General features: G+C 42.5%; 1 protein-coding gene across 6 annotated transcripts in view; it reads left to right on the forward strand.

Moving 5' to 3' along the window:
• enpp2 (ectonucleotide pyrophosphatase/phosphodiesterase 2) overlaps positions 1-20341 on the forward strand; it is a 167183-nt gene that overhangs the window by 38092 nt on the left and 108750 nt on the right. For 2 of the 6 annotated variants that reach the window (XM_063067070.1, XM_063067065.1), the window contains exons 3-7: positions 8046-8142; positions 13849-14004; positions 14452-14493; positions 16821-16946; positions 20159-20219. In XM_063067070.1, coding sequence (XP_062923140.1) covers positions 8046-8142; positions 13849-14004; positions 14452-14493; positions 16821-16946; positions 20159-20219 — 482 coding nt within the window. Of the gene's footprint in view, positions 1-7412; positions 7881-8045; positions 8143-13848; positions 14005-14451; positions 14494-16820; positions 16947-20158; positions 20220-20341 lie in introns of those variants that run through there. The other 4 variants (XM_063067058.1, XM_063067079.1, XM_063067087.1 and 1 more) reach the window with 4 other exon arrangements.

Here is a 20341-nt window from a genome sequence, read left to right on the forward strand (position 1 = left end):
TATTCTGCTTTCCATTGTGATCTTCCAAAGAGAATAACTTTGCAGTTTTCTAATGAGCACATATATTATAGTGTAGTTGCAAAAACAAAAAAATTGGCTTTAAAAGAGCAGGATATTAAATATTTCTGGATACAAATGGTTCAAAGATGGAAGAAAAAATGGAAGAAGGCCACTAGTATTTGATTAGGCGAATATTACTATACTGGTGACAGAGGATGTTATGGGTTGATTAAAAACAGCATATTTGGTTAGAAATAAGCAAAGATGGAGGCAGTGTTAAATATAAAACAGAGCAGTTTTAGAAACATGGAAAACCTACAGCACAATACAGGCCCTTTGGCCCACAAAGCTGTGCCAAACATGTCCTTACCTGAGAAATTACCTAGGGTTACCCATAACCCTCTATTTTTGTAAGCTCCATGTACTTATCCAGGAGTCTCTTAAAAGACCCTATTGTATCTGCTTCCACCACCGTTGCTGGCAGCCCATTCCACGCATTCACCACTCTCTGTGTAAAAAACTTACCCTTGACATCTCCTCTGTACCTGCTTCCAAGCACCTTAAAACTGTGCCCTCTCGTGTTAGCCATTTTGGACCCCTTTTCTAAGAAAGAATGTGCTGGCATTAGAGAGTTCAGAGAAGATTCACGAGAATGATCCCACCAATGAGTGTTAATGTATAAAGAATGTTTGATAGCTCTGGGCCTGTACTCACTGGAGTTCAGAAGAACCAGGAGGGATCTCATTGAAACCTGTTGAATATTAAAACGCCTAGATAAAGTGGACACACAAAGGATGTTTCCAATAGCAGGAGAGTCTACTACAAGAAGGTGCAGACTTAGAATACAAGGATGTCCTTTTAGAACAGAGATGAGGAGGAATTTCTTTATCAAGAATGTGGAGTTCTTTGCCACAGACAGCTGTGGAGACCAAGTCACTGAGCACATTTAAAGTGGTTGTTGATAGGATCTTGATTAATAAGGCCATCAAAGGTTATGGGGGAGGAGACAGGAGAATGAGCTTGAGAAGGACAATAAATTAGCCATGATGGAATGGTGTAGAAGATTCAATGGACTGAATAGGCTAATTCTGCTCCTATGCCTTATAGTTATTCTTTGAATAGTCACCAACAAATGGGAGATATAGTGGAGCAAATATCCATCAAAATTACACTTAAAGGCAAAGGCTATATTACTTCAATTATTCTGCTGTAAACCATGATAGTAATACTGTTAAGACAGAGATGTCTTTTTTTAAAAAAGGTGTCAAAGATAATTTTCCAAAGGGGTATTATTTTCTGATCAACAGACGAAGGATGTTTGGTTAAATCTGGTTCTGGGGAATGGCATGGTTCAAGTATTCCAAGTTTAGATTGGGGCACATTGAGGAGTATGATCATAACATCAGAAACTTCAGATCACCATTGGGAAAAAAAGAAAGAAAAAATCCATAATAAAAGTAATTAATTTGAGGAATACTAGTTTGATTAAGATCATAGTAACTTAATTATAGAGCACTTTTTATACAGATGATATAGTTTGAAGTACTTTACAAGGGGGTAAAGTGCAAACACAAAAATAAGTTCAAGTTTATTGTCATCTGATATAGATACTTTATTGATCTCAAAGGAAATTACAGTGTCACAATAGCATTACAAGTGCACAGATATAAAATATTAGAAGTAAGGAAAAATGAAAAAAAAACAAATTACCTCAAACAGTCTAATGGGGGTGGGGGGGGGGGGAGGTCCAACACTTCCCTGGCTGTAGATTGACTCATTATAGAACCTAATGGCCGAGGGTAAGAATGACCTCATATAGCACTCTTTGGAGCAGCGCACTTGTCTTAGTCTATTACTAAAAGTGCTCCTCTGTTCAGCCAAGGCGGCATGCAGAGGGTGAGAAACATTGTCCAAAATTGCCAGGACTATGCATTTATACAAGCAAATGAAACAACGTTTTTCCAGACCATGGTGTACTCATAAAAAGGTGTATCACACACAATAGATAGAACAAAAATATTACCTCAAATAAGGTAATAAGATACAATTCTGAATGCATGTCCTGCCCAGCACAGGTAAACAGTAAACAGCTGACTGTCCTAGTGACAAGACCTCGGTGGTGGCAGGGTATTCATTAGTCTCTCAGCCCGAGGGAAGAAGCTGTTACCCAGTCTGGCAGTCCTAGTCCTGATGCTCCTGTACCTCCTTCCTGATGGGAGTGGGTCAGAGAGATTGTTGGATAGGTGGTGGTGAGCTCAAAAATGCTATGGGTCCTTCATCTGCAAAACTCCCAGTAAATGTCACAAATGGTGGGGGTGTGGGGGTCCTCTCAGTTTAACTAACCTCTGCAGGGTCTTGACTCTGATGCCTTACAGTTTCCACACAATGAAGCAGCCAGGTAGTTTACTCTCTTGTAGAAAGCGGGTGGGGAGACCTACCCACCTCAACCTCCTCAAAGTGTGGACACTGCTGTGCCTTGTCGACAAGTGAGGAGGTGTTGTGGGTCCAGGTTAGACTGTCCGTTATGTGCACACCAAGGAACTTTGTGCTCTTCACTCTCTGCACGGTCGTGCCATTGAGTGAATAAAAAATAAAAATAACAAAAATATTAGGCAAAAAGATGTCAACTAAAAGCAAAGTTAAATAGATTTTGAGCTGGTGTTTAAAAGTGTCAACTTAGTCTGCATCCCTTATAGTTTTAGGTATTGAGTTCCACAGATTAGGAGCGTAGTTCAAAAGGTATAAAAGTGGATCTTGTCTCAGTAAATTGGAACCAAATGTTGTCAGGAACTTGTAGAACAGTGATTTTCCTATTATTTACTGTTAAAGTAAACAAAGACTGTGCACAATAAGTACAGAGAGGCAATTACAAAGGGAGCAGACGGGAAATGAGAATTAAAATAATTTGAAATGAGGCAGCTTGGATAAATGATCAACTGCCAATATAAATAGGAACACTATAGGCATTTAACTCATAGTTCAAAGTAAATCTATTATCAAGGCACATACACATCACCACATACAACCCTGAAATTCCTTTTCTTGCGGGCATACTCAAATCCATAATTGAATAATAACCATAATAGAATCAGAATTAGGTTTAGTATCACCAGCTTATATCATGAAATTTGTTATCTTTACTGCAGCAGTACAATGAAATACATGATAAATAAATAGAGAAAAAACTGAGTTACATTAAGTATATGTTAAGTTCACACAAGTAGTGCAAAAAAAAAACAGAAATAAAGAAGTATGAGGTGGTGTCCATTTAGGAATCGGATGGCAGAGGGGAAGAAGCTGTTCCTGAATCACTGAGTTTGTGCCTTCAGGCTTCTGTACCTCCTTCCGATGGTAACAGTGAGAAAAGGTCATGTCCTGGGTGGTGGAGAGCCTTAATGGTGGATGCCACCTTCCCAGGCACCACTCCTTGAAGATGTCTTGGATACTATGGAGGCTGGGACCCATGATAGAGCTGACTACTTGTACAAGTTTCTGCAACTTAATTCGATCTTGTGCATTTGTTCCCCGCGCCGCCCCCCCCCATACCAGACAGTGATGCAGCCAGTCAGAAAGCTCTCCGCTGTACATTTGTAGAAATTTGACTGTTTTAGTTGACAAAGCAAATCTCTTCAACTTTTGAATGAAATCTAGCCGCTGTCTTGCCTTCTTTATAGTTGCATCAATATGTTGCTTTCAGGTTACGGCCTCAGATATATTGACACCAAGGAATTTGAAATTACTCTCTCCATTTCTGATGCCTCTATGAGGATTAGACCAAAAGACCATAAGACACAGGAGCAGAGTCAGGCCATTCGGCCCATTGAATCTGCTCCACCATTCAATCATGGCTGATCCTTTTCTCTATCTCCTCCTCAACCCCAGTTCCTGGCCTTCTCCCTGTAACCTTTGGTGCCATGTCCAATCAATCTCTGCCTTAAAAACACCCAGTGGCCTGGCCTCCACAGCTGCATGTGGCAACAAATTCACCACTCTTTGGCTAAAGAAATCTCTCTGCATCTCTGTTTTGAAAGAGCGCCCCTCTATCCTGAGGCTGTGCCCCCTTGCCCTAGACTCCCATCTACTCTGTCTAGGCCTTTCAACATTCGAAAGGTTTCAATGAGATCCCCCCTCATTTTTCTGAATTCCAGTGAGTACAGACCCAGAGCCATTAAACATTCCTCGTATGATAACCCTTTCATTCCTGGAATCATCCTCGTGAACCTCCTCTGGGCCCTCTCCAATGTCAGCACTTTTTTTCTAAGATGAAGGACCCAAAGCTGTACATAATACTCAAGTTGAGACCTCAACAGCACTTTATAAAGCCTTATATTGACTGGTATGCCCTTGTCTCATACTTTCTGAAGTCCACAATCAGCTCTTAGTCTTACTGATGTTGAGTGCAAGGTTGAATCAACGAAAGACTGCACCAACTTGGGTGTTGAACCAGAGTGCAAAAGGCAAAAAACTGTGCCAATACAAACAGAAATAAATAATAAATAAGCAATAAATATTGAGAACATGAAAACGTGAAATGAGGAGACCTTGAAAATGAGTCCATAGGTTGTAGGAAGAGTTCAGTTATGGGGCGAGTGAAGTTATCCCCTCTGGTTGAGGAGCCTGATGATTCCTGAACTTGGTGGCGAGAGTCCTGAGGTTTCTGTACCTTCTTCCTGAAAGCAGCTGTGAGAAGAGAGCATGACCTGGCTGGTGCTGGTCCTTGACGATGGATGCTGCTTTCCTGCGACAGTGGTCAGTGTGGGGAGGGCTTAACCTGCGATGGAATAGCACACGAAGAGGTGAGGCCCACTGAACTTGGAAAAAAAAATTCAGAACTTGCATGTGGATGCTGAGAGCACTAAATGAGTACTTTGTATAGTGAAAGTGAAGGAAGAGATATTGGCATTCTAGTGTTGTGGTTAGCATAACTCTGTGACAGTAGCAGCAACCTGGGTTCCATTCTCGCCACTGTCTGTAAGGGGTTTGTACGTTCTCCCCGTGACCGCATGGGTTTCCTCCGGGTGCTCCAGTTCCAGCCGACATTCAAAAGTCATCCACGTTGGTAGGTCACCCGGTCACAAGGGTGTAATTGGGTGCTGCGCGTTCATTGGGTGGGAAGTGCATGTTACAATGCTGTCTATAGGTGAAATATTATACTGGATATAACAAAAAAAACAATAATGCAGGGATGTTACAAAATTTGGCAAAGCTTCAAGTGGATAAGTCACCGTGAAAGCATGGGTTGCATCTTCGGGAGGAGTCAGGAAGAGACTGTGGCGGGGGGGGGTGAGAGGGGGTAGTGCCAGAAAGCTGAGTAGATAATCTTACTACATTCTTTAATTAAAAAAAGAGGGAGTCATGAGAAGTCCAGCATTTACATGTCAATCATTTTGACCTCAATTGTTGGAAAGCCTTTAGAAATATTGTGCCAGACGTGATTAATACTCACCTGGAGGAAAACAGCAATGGTTTCGAACAGAACTGTAGATACCCTTCAGCCTACAATCCTGTGGCAACCTTTTGGCATACTCCAAGATCAATCTAACCCTTCGCTCCTGCATAGGCCTCCATTTTCCTATCATCCATGTGCCTATCTAAGAGTCTCTTAACTGCCCCTAATGTATCTGCCCCTACCACCAGTCCTGGCGGTGTTCCATGCACCCATTACTGTTTCAAAGAACTTGCCCCCAACATCCTCCCTACACATTCTTCCAAACACCTTAAAATTATACCCCTTTCTATTAGCCATTTCCACCCTGGGAAAAAGTCTCTGGTTGTCCACTCGATCTATGCCTCTTATCTTGTACACCACCATCAAGTCACCTCTCATCCTCCTTTGCTACAGAGTGGAAAGCCCCAGCTCACTCAGCCCATCAGGCAAGCCCTCTAGTCCAGGAGGCATCCTGGTAAACCTCCACTGAACCCTCTCCAAAGCTTCCACACCCTCCCAGTCATGAGGTGACCAGGATATTCAGAGTGTGATCTAACCAGAGTTTTACAGAGCTGCAACATTACCTCACAGCTCTAACTCAGTAATCAATCTGATTCTGAAGGTTTAGAGGTCCCAGCAATAAAGAGTAAGAGTGTTATGAAGAAAATTTATTTATGCATAGTTATAATCTGGAATGCACAGAGGATGAGGTGGAGAGAGGTTAGTTTAAGGCTTTGTCCAGTGAAGAAATAAAATTCAATGGCCATGCAGAAAGGGCAGCTGGATGGATGGAGAACATCCGTCACATATACACAATGGTTTCTAAAATTTCATCAATTATAAAGTTGTTACTTTTGTTAATACTGCTGCTAAATTGACGTGCAGTTTCTTGGAAATCGAGCATTGAATTTAAAGGTTGGAACTTCGTTCTGGTGAATGCTCACACTGTGATATTGGCTAGACACAATGATAAGCACGAGATTCTGCAGATGCTGGATATCCAGAGAAACACACACAAAATGCAGGAGGAACTCGGGTCAGGCAGCATCCATGGAGGGGAAGAAACAGTCCACGTTTCGGGCCGAGACCTTTTATTAGGACTCAAATCAAAGATTATTGCAAGTTATACTTGTATTAATACATTTAGAAAAGACAACGTCACGCTGGCATCAGTGTCGCGAACTGCAGATACAAAAGATCTTGGATCGCGGGCAAGCCGGTTGGACACAACTAAATTCTCAGAACAGAAGTGTCAGCGCGGAAATTCTTCCAAAGTTACAAAAGTTGCGGCTTTCTTGGAATAAAGTTGCCAAAGGTTCTTGACCTTTGATTTATTTGGAATTGGTCTACAATTGTTACATGTACTTGGCGCGATGAGCCTTCTACTCTCTAGAAATCCTGCTTCAAGGATGTGTCACCAACTGGTTAGTGCAAACTGTGATACAATTCTGAAGCAAGGCAAATGCGCTACAGTATAATTCTAAGAAATTTTGCCTTCCCCTGGCATGTGTTCTGCAGTGAACGCGGGTCGCCTCGTTCAAGTACAAACACAAGCGATTCTGCAGATGCTGGAAATCCAGAGCAACACACACACACACACAAAATACTGGTGGAATGCTGAGTGGAGGAGCACACAAAATACTACAGCAGATCAGGCAGCACCCATGGACCTTTCAAACGCTCCCGGTCTGAAACGGTCCCTTTCCACAGACTCAGCCTGACCTGCCGAGTTCCTCCAGCATTTTGAGTGCGTGCGTTACAAGCACAAACAAGATAGCCTCGGGTGAAGGGAGGGGAGGGGAGGGCGTTCTTATCGCTCAGGTATCCCAGAAGGGCCGCGGTGTGCCTCAGCAGAGGGCGTATGGAGAAGGGAAGCTCACCTCGGTGAGCTCAAGTGGCTGATGTTTACTGACCTGTGTGTGTGTGGCCGGCTGCCCTCAGCCCGGCAGATTGCGACAGGCTCTGTTTTGCCTGCTGCTGCTGTCGGTGGGCGGGGGGAATGGAGAGAGCAGCCAGACAGGAAGCCGGCACAATCCCGAACAAAACGGCGTTTTAAAAGAGACCCTGCAAACCGGGGGCAGCTGGACATCGCCCGGCTGCCGGCAGACAAAGAGCTCAGTCTTCAGCGCTCAAACAACATACCTTTGAAACACAACGGCGCCCAGCCGCTGAGATCCCGCCAAGGCACAAAAGATAACACGTGCCGGCCTTTTTCTCTTGATTGAAAGGGGGTTTGCAAAAATACCACGACGTGGCAATTACTTTTTTTCCTCTCTCTCGTTGAACTTCAGGTGGAATCAGTTCGAAACAGCGAAAAAAAAAGTACTGCTGGTGAAAGATGTTAGAGTTAGACTGAGGGAAGGAGAGGGGGAGATTGTCAGCAACCCGAGCAGGTGGTGGGGGGTTAGCCGAGGCAGCCATGCGGAATAACACTGAACTGAAGTTGTCCCAGGTGAGTGTGAGGGAGTGCGCCAGGCCGCCGCTCCCCGCCACATGTGTGCGAGAACGAGAGAGGGGTGGTCAAGTGTTGAAATACTGAAAGAAAAGTTTACCAGAGCCTCAGACGGTTCTTGTCTGTCGAGTTCATTTCATTAAAGAAAGCCGATCTCGTTTGCAGATCCTCTCGCTGTTAACTTTCGTAGCCGGGGTGAACGTCTGTCAAGGGGCTGGCTTGCGTCGCTTGCAAAGATCAGGAGACTCGAACAACCGTGAAGGTACCATAACTTTTTGCTTATTTCCCGTCGCGTGGTTTACCAAGACGGAGGATGGGTGTCAGCTCTGACTCTCATTTCCAATCGCTTGTCACGGTACAAATGTAACTCCGCTTTGGAACCCTTGCCGTTTATTCTGACCTTAATCAGCACCCTTCATTCTGTCCCGATCACCGCGGCCACTGTAGTCGCAGACTCGCGTTCGCTACAGTGTGCCGCGAAGTCGTTAGGTGCTGTTAATCATTACCTGGTTTAGCACAGTAACGGTGATAAAATGATCATTATTATCACCGTTACTGTGCTAAACTGCGCAAATAATTAACTTGTTCTCCAATCGGTGAATAAAGAAGCTTCAATAAACTCGCCGCAATCTACTCGAGTGCGGACGAAGATTTGGACTGAATTAAGGAATCAAAGGTTTAATTTCGTCCGCAGAGACGGTAATTAATCTAATAAAACGCGAGCAATTTAATTTGGGTTATGGACGTTTAATAAACGAGGGGTTAATTGCAGTTCTTGTGTTATAACATGTTTGTCTGTTAGTGATTATGAGTGCCGCTTGGTGCCTGGTTCCAAAGTCGAAACAACTTGCCTGGGACATGACTTACTGTACTTTCCTTCTCAACATCATTTCCCTACTTTGCAGTGAAGTGTTGCACGTGATACAACTAATGGAGTTTGAGGTATTAATTTCCAGCACAGGCAGTGATTCTCCATAGGAAGTAGGTCCACTATAGGTAAAGAGAGCTGTAACCAAAATTATTGTGAAATTCCTTCTGTGTTCTTCCGATTCATTCTGGTAAGTGCATATGCTAAACCACAGTAAGTCACTTTACCAGAGTAATATAAAACGTGTCAAACAGCAAGGACAACAAATGATTAATGAAGTAGCAGTACAGAAAGCAAACTATACTTACCATCCACTAAACCAGGTGATCTGCAATGTGCCAAATCTTCACGCATTCCCTTCTCGCACTCGACATACTTGTCCCTAACTTCTCCAACTCTAGTAGTGTAGGTATCAGCACAGGTGACCTGTGTTCAATTTCCGCTGCTGCCTGTAAGGAATTTGTGCACTCTCCCTGTGACCGCGTGGGTTTCCTCCTGGGGCTCCAGTTTACTCCCATGGTCCAAAGACACAACGGTCGGTGGGTTAATTGGTCATTGTAAATTGTCCTGTGATTAAATTGGGGGATTTCTGTGCAGCGTAGCTCAAAGGGCTGGAAGAATCTACTCTACATTGAACATAGAGTAGTACAGCACAGTACAGGTCCTTTGGCCCACAATGTTGTGCCGACCCTCAAACCCTGCCTCCCATATTACCCCCCACCTTAAATTCCTCCATATACCTGTCTAGTAGTCTCTTAAACTTCACTAGTGTATCTGCCTCCACCACTGACTCAGACAGTGCATTCCACACACCAACCACTCTCTGAGTAAAAAAACCTTCCTCTAATATCCCCCTTGAACTTCCCACCCCTTACCTTAAAGCCATGTCCTCTTGTATTGAGCAGTGGTGCCCTGAGGAAGAGGCGCTGCCTATCCACTCTATCTATTCCTCTTATTATCTTGTACACCTCTATCATGTCTCCTCTCATCCTCCTTCTCTCCAAAGAGTAAAGCCCTAGCTCCCTTAATCTTTATCATAATCCATACTCTCTTAACCAGGCAGCATCCTGGTAAGTCTCCTCTGTACCCTTTTCAATGCTTCCACATCCTTCCTATAGTGAGGCGACCAGAACTGGACACAGTACTCCAAGTGTGGCCTAACCAGAGTTTTATAGAGCTGCATCATTACATCACGTCTCTTAAATTCTATCCCTCGACTTAAGAAAGCTAACACTCCATAAGCTTTCTTAAATACCCTATCTACCTGTGAGGCAACTTTCAGGGATCTGTGGACATGTACCCCCAGATCCCTCTGCTCCTCCACACTACCAAGTATCCTGCCATTTACTTTGTACTTTGCCTTGGAGTTTGTCCTTCCAAAGTGTACCACCTCACACTTCTCCGGGTTGAACTCCATCTGCCACTTCTCAGCCCACTTCTGCATCCTATCAATGTCTCTCTGCAATCTATGACAATCCTCTACACTATCTACAACACCACCAACCTGTGTGTCGTCAGCAAACTTGCCAACCCACCCTTCTACCCCCACTGAATCAATGAATCTCGATAAAATAAAAATACTAGACCTAAGGGAGTATCTTCCTTCTCTCTCTCTGTATCTTGTCCTCCTCCTTTCTTTCCTTACACAAAAGAATTGCCCCTTCAAAACGCCTTATGTTAGTCCTTATATTTAAACTAGTACTTCAACTTAAATCCCTTACACTAGTATTTTCCCCCATGCTGTCCTTGTTCTGTTGATAATTACTGAGTCTGTTCATATGTTCACATTTATTTAATTTTGATTATTGATGTTTGTACATGTGACCTTTCTGCTAATTGTTGTTTGTTCATGGCTGTTTGCACTATTGTCCTGTAAACTGTTGGTTGTTACTGTGTTGTTGTTATGGTATTGTCCCTGTATTTTATCCTTGGCACCGAACCAAAGTCAGTTCTGGTATGGTTCAGATGAAGTGATTCTGAAATTGCCATGCATTTGGTACTGCACCTGCTCAGCGATGTCACCTTCTCTGGACAAACGTGTTTTTCACCGTTATCCACTATTATGGCTGCAGACTTGTATTCCCTTAACTTTCTCAAAACAGCTCAGTTACAATGTTTAAGTGAAGTTTGGACTGGTACATGGATGGTAGGGGTGTGGAAGGCTATGGTCCTGGTGCAGGTGGATGTAAGTAGGCAATGTAAATGGTTCAGCATGGACTGGATGGGCCAAAGGGCATCCTTCTGTGCTGTACTTTACTTCGGCCCTTTTGCTGTGGACTGGTTCTCTCGTATTTCCTCAAAACAATCCCACTCCGAGCTAACACCATTTTGTCTCACAGATTTCCATTTTATTTTGGTATATACCAAAGAGGAATCACGTTTAACTCTCTCCCTATGAACCATAATTTGGAATTGTAACCAGATTTAACAAGTTTTAGATCTAATTTCTGGGCTATGCATTCAGCTCATGAATATATAGATATTAGTTGTCCAGAACTTTCATTGTTTACTGAATTTCTGACTGGTTTGCTCACCTGATGAATTATTGACCAGCTGTTTTTGTAGCAAAAAGTTCAAGTAAAAGGCAAGCTTTTTCATTACTAATTCATTCTAGCATTATGCATTTTAAATTCTTAGCATTATGCATTTTAAATTTCTACTGTAATAATTCATCAGTTATCTTAAGGCTCCATGGCAAAAAAGGGTTGGGAACCCCTGTCTTAGTTCATTCAGAAGTGATAACTATCAAAACATGAATTTAAGCTATATAAAGGCTCTATGATAGTCAGATTCAGGTCATTACTCTATCAACCGTTGGGGATTGCGTTACTGTTGTTAATCATTCTTTGGAGATGTCACAGTACATGGGCTTCTTGAACCTTCCTGAACGATGACATCTGGTATAATGTTCACCGGCAAAAAAAACTCTGACTCCTCTCGTAACTTACAAGTATGTAAGAAAAAGCAACTGAAGTTCAATTTTACGGCATATTGTTATCCAAGACTTCTGATGAGATTGCATCTACATCAGGATTTTTCACTTGTATCTTTAATATCTCTCAAACATTCTTTTCATTGCTAATCCTGATTGAAATTGCTTTTAACTTTCATAAAATAATTAGAACATGTATTGAGAATAAACCCATAAGATATAGGAGCAGAATTAGGACATTTGGCCCATCGAGTCTGCTCTGCCATTTCATCATGGCTGATTCAATTTTCCTCTCGGCCTCAATCTCCTGCCTTCTCCCCATTTCCCTTCGTGTCCTGATCAATCAAGAACCTATCAACCTCTGCCTTAAATATATTCAGTGATGTGGTCTGCACAGCTGCCTGTGGCAAAGAATTCCATGGATTCACCACTCTCTGGCTAAATTTCCTCCTCATCTCCATTCTAAAAGGACACCACTCTATTTTGAGACTGTGTCCTCTGGTCTTGGACTCTCCCACCATAGGCAACGTCCTTTCCACATCCACTTTATCGAGGCCTTTCAGCATTCGATAGGTTTCAATGAATGAATTTTTAAAAGTAAAACCCTGAAGCCCTTTCTGCAAAAACAGTACAATAACTTACTTTACAGTTACATGTTAAACACATCACTAGTTTTTGTTTCACTTGTGTATATCTGGATTCCTCAAATTTTCATCAAAATTAGACGTATTAGGCTCATGCAGTATATAACTAGGGTGCCTAAGACTTTTGCACAGTGCCGTGTATGTCAACGTGGAGTGAAGATCGCATTTGTAAATCTGGTGGGGGCAAAGTATGTAGAAATGGCAAGAGTGGAGGCCATGGGAGTGGTGTGGGACAGGTGGCAGAGGAAGGGCTCCAGGGTGAGGTGTTGCACGGGTGCAGACACACCCAGCCCTGAGACACCAGGCAAGATCATTTGATTCCAAATGATTGGTTTATTGATCATTACAGAATGTCTCTCTGGTGCTTCCCGCTCCCTCTCCTCTCCCTTCCCCTTTTCCCAACCAAGATTCCCCTCTCCCTGCCCCCTTCCCACTCTCAGTACACATTAGATACCCATTATCAGAATCAGGTTTATCAGCACTCACATATATCATGAAATTTATTTTTTGTGTGGCAGCTGTACTGTTCAAAAAGTCTTAGGTACTCTAGCAAAAAAAAATTATGTATACATACACAAGAGACTTTTACACAATACTGTAAACTTTTTTTTAGATTTCATCCCTATATATATTGATTTCTCAATTTTTGTCAAAGTTAGATTTACATTCTTTTAAAATAGTTGTGAGCATTCATGGCACAAAGTTTTCCTAAACAGATCACATATGTCACTCTGGTCGTCCATGATTAACTGTGCCTTTTTTGGACAGAGTTAGCATTATTGCCTGCTTCCTGCAAGAACTTGTTTTGTTTCGCTGGAGGGTAAGAACACACCTTGATAGTTACTGTTCCAAAGGGATGTACTTTCAAATACGATACCTTTTCTCTTTCTTAATGTTCCAAGCATAGTTCAGAAGAGTATACCTTTTGGATGAATGCAGCTTTGTATTTTTGAGATCAGCTTTGGATAGTTTTGTTTTAATCTAACTTAGTCCTTGTTTGACCTTGTACTTTAACTTACAAGTAACTTCTCCACTTTGGTAAAATCAGTCAGCGCATCCCAAAAAGCTTGCTTGCCTTGATTTTGGTTTAGTTGCTTATCCTTAAAGGTGGAGAGTTTGTAGCAAAGTATCACACAAAAGTGCTGGAGGAGCTCAGCAGGTCAGGCAGCATCTATAGAAAGGAATAAAGAGTCGACATTTCAGTCTGAACCCCGTCATCGGGATTCTTCATTCTGTTTGAGTTTGTAGCATAATTGTGCTAAAGAATCTCCACCTTAAAGATGTAAGCAACCTTGCGCACCTTTAGTAATTTAAATTATAATTTCATCTCTCTAATTTAGGTGTTTATTCAAGTGTTATAACAAGTTAATTATAATTTCAAGTTTTTTTTCTGTGGTTGTCTACGTGGAATACTATTTTCTGGAGAAATAGATTCATACAATTTTATTTTTGTTGGCTTGTTTGGCTAACTAAAGAGTGCTGTCTCCCTAACTGCTGTCTTATGTTTTTTTTTGTTTCATACAGTTCTTTCAGATTCAGCCCGAGCTAATGCTGCTGGCTCATGCAGGGGCAGATGCTTTGAACTGCAAGAGGCAACCCCACCCAACTGTCGTTGTGACAATTTGTGCAAAAGTTATAACAGCTGCTGTTTAGATTTTGATCAACTTTGTTTGAAGACAGGTACTACATTCAGCGGTGAACATACTTTCCGTTGTATGTTCAGACATTTTCACTTTTGAGGGGTTGTTCCTCGCTCACTAGTTTCCCCTCTGCATCCTTTAGTGTCAATGTCTCACACGGTTGAGAGGTTGCTTTGAGGTCTAAGATGGCTTCTCTTTCTCCCCCCTCTTGCTTCAAGCCCTGTTTGTAGCATGCCATCTCTGCTTGATGTCTCCCTGCAGTGATCACCGTAAGCTCTCTTTACACTGCATGGTAAGAAGAGAATGCTCTACTTTAAAAAAAAATACAATTGTACATTTCTTTACTACTTCTAAACCAGAACATTGGAATGCAAGTTGAAATGAGCAATCTGATTTAACCATATGGGTCTCAAAGTGCAAAGGAAATATTCCTGTGTGTTTTTATTTTCTCCCGTTTTCTGCAAGTCTATTTTTCACCCCTCTTTAGGTTACAATTACCCATCACGTTTTCGAAAAAGAGGGCAGGAAGGTGAGTTAGCTGGTATTCAAAATATTTCATCTTTCTTCAGTGCGGGCATGCTATGGTGTATACTGTAAATCTCTTGAGGAATAAAATCTATTGTAATAGTGGGTATACTGAGGTGGCCAGTGTATAGTGGGCATCTGAGGAGCTGATAGTTAATGAGATCTAATTGTCACCATGCCTTAGTCCCTCCAGGCGAACTTCACAAATACTGCATCAGTACTCATACATAACAGGAATGATGCAAATATTTTCTGTCATTAGGACAGTGTAGTGACTTGACTTTCTGTCAGTCAGCTAAACATGAGGCAGTGGGTGATTTCTAAAAAGCAAGTCAGAAACGTCTTAAGCATGTTTTCCTTTTGATTTACTGTTGCCAGCTGAGTGAATATTGTTAGTTCTTAGAATGTTACAGCACAGTGCAGGGCCTTTGGCTGATGATGTTGTGCCAATCTAACCCTTCCCTTCTACATAGCCCTCCTTTTATTTATCATCCATGTGCCAGTCTAAGAGTTCTTAAATGTCCCTCTACCACCATCCCTGGCAGAGCGTTCCACACACCCAGCACTCTCTGTGTAAAGAGTTTACCTCGTTCCCCCCCCCCCCATACTTTCCTCCAATCACCTTAAGGTTAGGTCCTCTCATATTAGCATTTCTGCCCTGGGGTAAAAGTCTCTGGGTCTGCACTCGATACATGCCTCTCATCATTTTGTCCTCCTTTGTGAGATATAGTCCAGGATATGGGGGTGGTGGAAATCAAAGGTTCATCTGTATTCACGATCTTAGGTCATCAGCAATGTTGTTTGGGAAGTGGGTGCCTTTTTGTTTCCACTTCCACCTTGTGAACACTTAACATCATGGTTTATTTCTCTGTTGGCTCTTTATTCTTTCCATTTTCTTTCATTCCTTCTCTCTTACCCCCATTTTCGTTCTGCCTCCTTTGACATTCTCTGTTCTCTCTCCCTCCCCCCACCCCCACCCCCACCCCCACACACAAATGACAGGGATCTCAATTTCCCAGAACTCCCTCCACCACATTCACTCAACAAAAGAATTAGCTGATACCAAGTGGTCCATCTCCTACCTGAACATACTAAGGGACGATCAGTGTGTGGTGAATTGTTTTTATATTAAGGTTTCTTTCCTCTCTGTCCAATTATCTACTCACATTTAAATTCTTATTTAATACAACACTCACTCAACTAGAAATTCGGTCTTGGCTGGTCGCCAGAAAAGCCATACAAGCATTCTCATTGGGTAGCATTCTAGCATTTGAGTTAACAAATGGTAAGTTGAAATTGCACTTCAAAGCTCTGATCTCATGAAACAAGGCTAACTTCCAGTGCAAACAGTGTGCCTGTGTGTGATTTTGTCACAAGAGTTTGCCTTTCTGGTGAGCTGTTTAAACCGAATCCTCATTTTGGGTTATGTGGTGAGTGGTAAAGATCCCACAGGACAATTTTAAGGAAGGAGACAGGAGTTGGTCCTCTGCCTGTGTGTAAGAGAGCATTGAGGTGTCCCTGGAGGAATGCTGGTGACCGGCACCTTCCAGGCTGCAGGGGTACATGCGAGGGCGCGGTGGGGAAAGACCCCGGTGCTACCGGAGAGGGAGGGGCTGGGTTGGGTGAGGAAGCCCCTCAATTATTGTAATAGTGAATCACCCCGGAACCCCGGGCAGCAGTGCAGGAACAATAGGGAAAGCATTGGCTGTGAATACAAAGAATGAAAGTGCATTGCACAGTTTATTCTTGTAATTTGTAAAATTCTGAATAAGGTTTATTTTGATTTTTTGTTTAAAAAAAGCATGAATAAAAAAGATTATCTAGTCAGTAAGTCATTGATGCTTGTGGGGTGTTTGGCTGTGTTTAAATTGACTGTAATAAGAACAATCACTGGATTTACAAAAAGTGTTTCAGAATATCAGAAAGATTTCATTTACATATCATCTTTCTTTTGACTGGTATTCTCAAATTCAGATCTATTGTTTTTGGCAAAATCAGATTTTGGAAACTAAATGCAACTTTCATGTTGTGCCTTGACTTGCGTTCAGCGATGCTAATCAAGGGTGAACGTCTAGGCAGCACGGTACATGTTGATGATTTACCTCATAGTCCAGAACTTTTTCTGGTGTCAGTGAAGAAATACAATGGAATTTGTGTCTTGATAGCAAGTGGTGAAGCTGTAACGATTATCAACATGAATACTGTGTTAGTGAGTTATGCAATATATAAAGTACAGAACTGAATGAAAGATTGCAGAAGTGATGATGGCAATTGGGGAAATCTCTGAATACTCCAGTGGCTGGTAACTTTTTTTAATGGTGCACGTTCCAGGTCATGGATGGGAGTGCAGCAAAGAACGCTGTGGGGAAGCCAGGAATGAAGACTATGCCTGTCAGTGCTCTGAAGACTGCATGAGTAGAGGAGATTGCTGTACCAATTATAAAGTTACATGCAAAGGTAATCTCAGCCTGTTACATTCCAAGAAACTAAATGTGGCCCAATCACAAACATGAGAAAATCTGCAGATGCTGGAAATCCAAGCCCTACACCCACTCATTAGGCTTGAGTCCAGACCATCTCATCTGCAGGAAGCAGAGGTGTCTCTGGCAGTCTCGCTGATTGTTACTGCATCAGGCCGTCCTCGCCTTACTGTGACTTCTACATGTGCGCTTTAATGCATCTCTGACTTCCAATAAAATCTCCTTCCTCTAATCTCATTGCTCTGCACCTGGACCAGAGCCCTCCCTAACCCTCCCATCCACGTACTTATCCAAATTTCTCTTAAAAATTGAAATCAAACCCATATCCACCAGCTCATTCCACACTCTCATGACCCTCTGAGTGAAGAAGTTCCCCACATGTTCCCTTTAAGCATTTCACCTTTCACCCCTAACCTATGACCTCCAGTTGGAGTATCACTCAACCTCAGTGGAAAAGCCTGATTGCATTTACACTACCTGTGTCCCTCTATCTGTAATTTACCCTATCTGTGTCCCCCTATCTAAAATTTACCCTGTGTCCCTCTATCTATAATTTAGTACATCTCTATCAAATCTCTCCTCAGTCTCCAACACTCCAAGGAATAAAGCCCTAATCTATTTAACCTTTCCCGATAGCTCCAGGTCCTCAAGTCCTATCAAAATCCTTGTAAATTTGTTCTGTTCAACTTTGCTGTCATTTATAATTGTTCCTGTAGGGTTTGTTTAGTTTTTCTATTATTTTCTATAGCCGGGGGCAGTAGTGGGGATAAGCTCCCACTACCTATTAAATGCTCCCAATGGCTTGCGTCTCAAACAGCCTCTGATAGATAACCAAGTCCAGCTCCTGGCCTTCATGTGTAGCTTAGCTACTAAGCCCAGCGGAACCATTTCTGCTGACAGGAGAAGGGACAAAGGCTAGCACCTTAAAACAGGTCGCTTCAGGGAGATGGGAATTATCAGCCGTGGTTGGGAGCTCATTTAGGAGAAGGAAACTCTGATCTCAAACCTCCACTGCCTTGCAGCTAAACCCACTGATGGGGAAGGCTTAGGGAGTAAACTCAAGAGAAATCTGGAGCTGGAGACCCCAAGGCAGTCCTACATCGAGTTCAGAGCCGAGCTCTGTCGGTCTCTGCCGTTCCTTTGAATTCTTCAGCTGCATGAAGAGGGGGAGCCTGCTGCATGGGCAACAGCTTGCTCTCCAAATCCTACTGCCCTGGTTGGCATACCTAGACAACTAGGATGCAATATCTACGGCCAATCCCAAGCAATGGAGGGCCTCTATTAGTGGAATAGGGAAGTTAGTGTCTTTGGATGCTTCCATTATTGAAGTCACAATTATTTGAAACCGGGCAAATTCATTTGAACATGAGCTATTATCATTTGCAGCTTCCAGTTTGGTAATTTTATATAAGACTAAGTGGTAGTGGTTGGAATATCGTTGGCCTTTACAAATGCATTTATTTATTTAGCGATACAGCGTGGAGTTGGCCCTTCTGACCCTTTGAACCACGCCCCCCAGTGTCCCCCAACATTCCCGATTAACTCTAATCTAGTCAAAGTAAAATTATTATCCGAGTACAAACATGTCACCACATACGTCCCCGAGATTCTTCTTTTCTGGGGGCATACTAAGCAAATCTATAGAACAGTAACTGTAACCAGGATCAATGGACAGCAAACTCTGCAGGTGGAAATATAAATAACGAGCATGACATAGCAAGATAAGAGAGTCCTTAAGTGGGTGTGGTTGTTCTCTTTTGTTCAAGAGCCTGTTGGCTGAGGGGTAGTAACTGTCTTGAACTTGGTGGTGTGAGTCCTGAGGCTCCTGTACCTTCTACCTGATGGCAACAGTGAGAAAAGAGCATGGCCTGGGTGATGAGGATCTTTGATGATGGATGCTGCTTTCCTACGGCAACGTTTCATGTAGATGTGCTCAAAGGTTGGGAGGGTTTTGCCTGGGATGTACTGGGCCGAATGCACTATCTTTTGTTGGATTTTCTGCTCAAAGGCTTTGGTGTTCCCACACCAGGCCGTGATGCAGCCAGTCAGCACACTTTCCACTTGCCAAGGTTTTTGATGGCATGCCAAACCACTGGAGACTCCTGAGGAAGTAGAGGTGCTGTCATACTTTCTTCACAAATATATTTATATGATGGGTCCAGGACAGGTCCTCTGAGATGGTGACACCCAGGAATTTAAAGTTACTGACCCTCTCCACCTCTGATCCTCCAATGATTACTGGCTCACGGACCTTTGGTTTCCCTCTCCTAAAGTCTACAATCAGTTGACATTGAGTGAGAAGTTGTTGTTATTACAGCACTCAGCCAAATTTTCAATGTGTTTGGAAACAGTCGGAGGAAACTGGAACACCTGGGGAAAACCTACACACTCCAAGGGTGAGGGTGCACAGAAACTCCTTACAGAGGACACCGGAATTGAGCTCCGAGCTGTAATATTGTCATGCTAACCACTACACAACCATAGCACCCTCATTTGCCTTGCCGTGGTAAATGAGATCTCTTTCGGAGCATTTGGATGTTAATATGGTCTGGTTTGAATATGATTGCTGCTTTATAGTTTTTTGACATAATAAATATGTTTGAAAAACAGTTTGAGTGTTTTAAAATATTAAAAAAATTAATAACCACTAAGATATGTTACCCATTTTTAGTAATTTTCTTAAATAGACCTCTTGTGGCACAGTAAAGTAGTGGTTAGCACAATGCTTTACAGTACCAGCGCCTTGTGTTCAGATCCCAGGGTCTTCCGTTCTCCCCACGACCTTGTGAGATTCCTCCGGGTGCTCCAGTTTCCTCCCACATTCCAAAGACGCACTGGTTAGTGGGTTAATAGGTCATTGCAAACTGAACAGTGATTGGGCTAGGATTAAATTGGGGGATTGCTGCGTGGCATGGCTCGAAAGGACAGATGGGCCTACTCCACGTAGTATGTTAATAAATAAATAGGAAAAAATATATAATAAATAAATAGACAAATGAGTTGCCCTAATTTTCATTCTTAGTTGAAAAGAAGATGATGTACAGATTAACTTCTTAGTTGCAATCTGTTTTCTCTTTGAAATTCATGAAAATCAATCATTAATTTACAGATGACAGTATCTTAGATTTCATTGTGCAGTTTCTAAGCTGAATTATCTTTTGTCAATTATGTCATGAACTCTCTCACCAGGTGAGATGCGTTGGGTCAATGAAGATTGTGAAGATTTGAAAACACTGGATTGTCCAGCAGGGTATGCAGAAACCTTTTTTTCTCTTTGTAAGCTTTTCTCTTATGTCTGTAGAAAGTTTTTCTCTCTGAAGATAGGTTGAGTGAGCTAGGGCTTTACTCTTTGGATGGACGGGAGATGAGAGG

This window comes from Mobula hypostoma, chromosome 1 (genome assembly GCF_963921235.1).
Source record: "Mobula hypostoma chromosome 1, sMobHyp1.1, whole genome shotgun sequence".
Lineage (NCBI taxonomy): Eukaryota > Metazoa > Chordata > Chondrichthyes > Myliobatiformes > Myliobatidae > Mobula > Mobula hypostoma.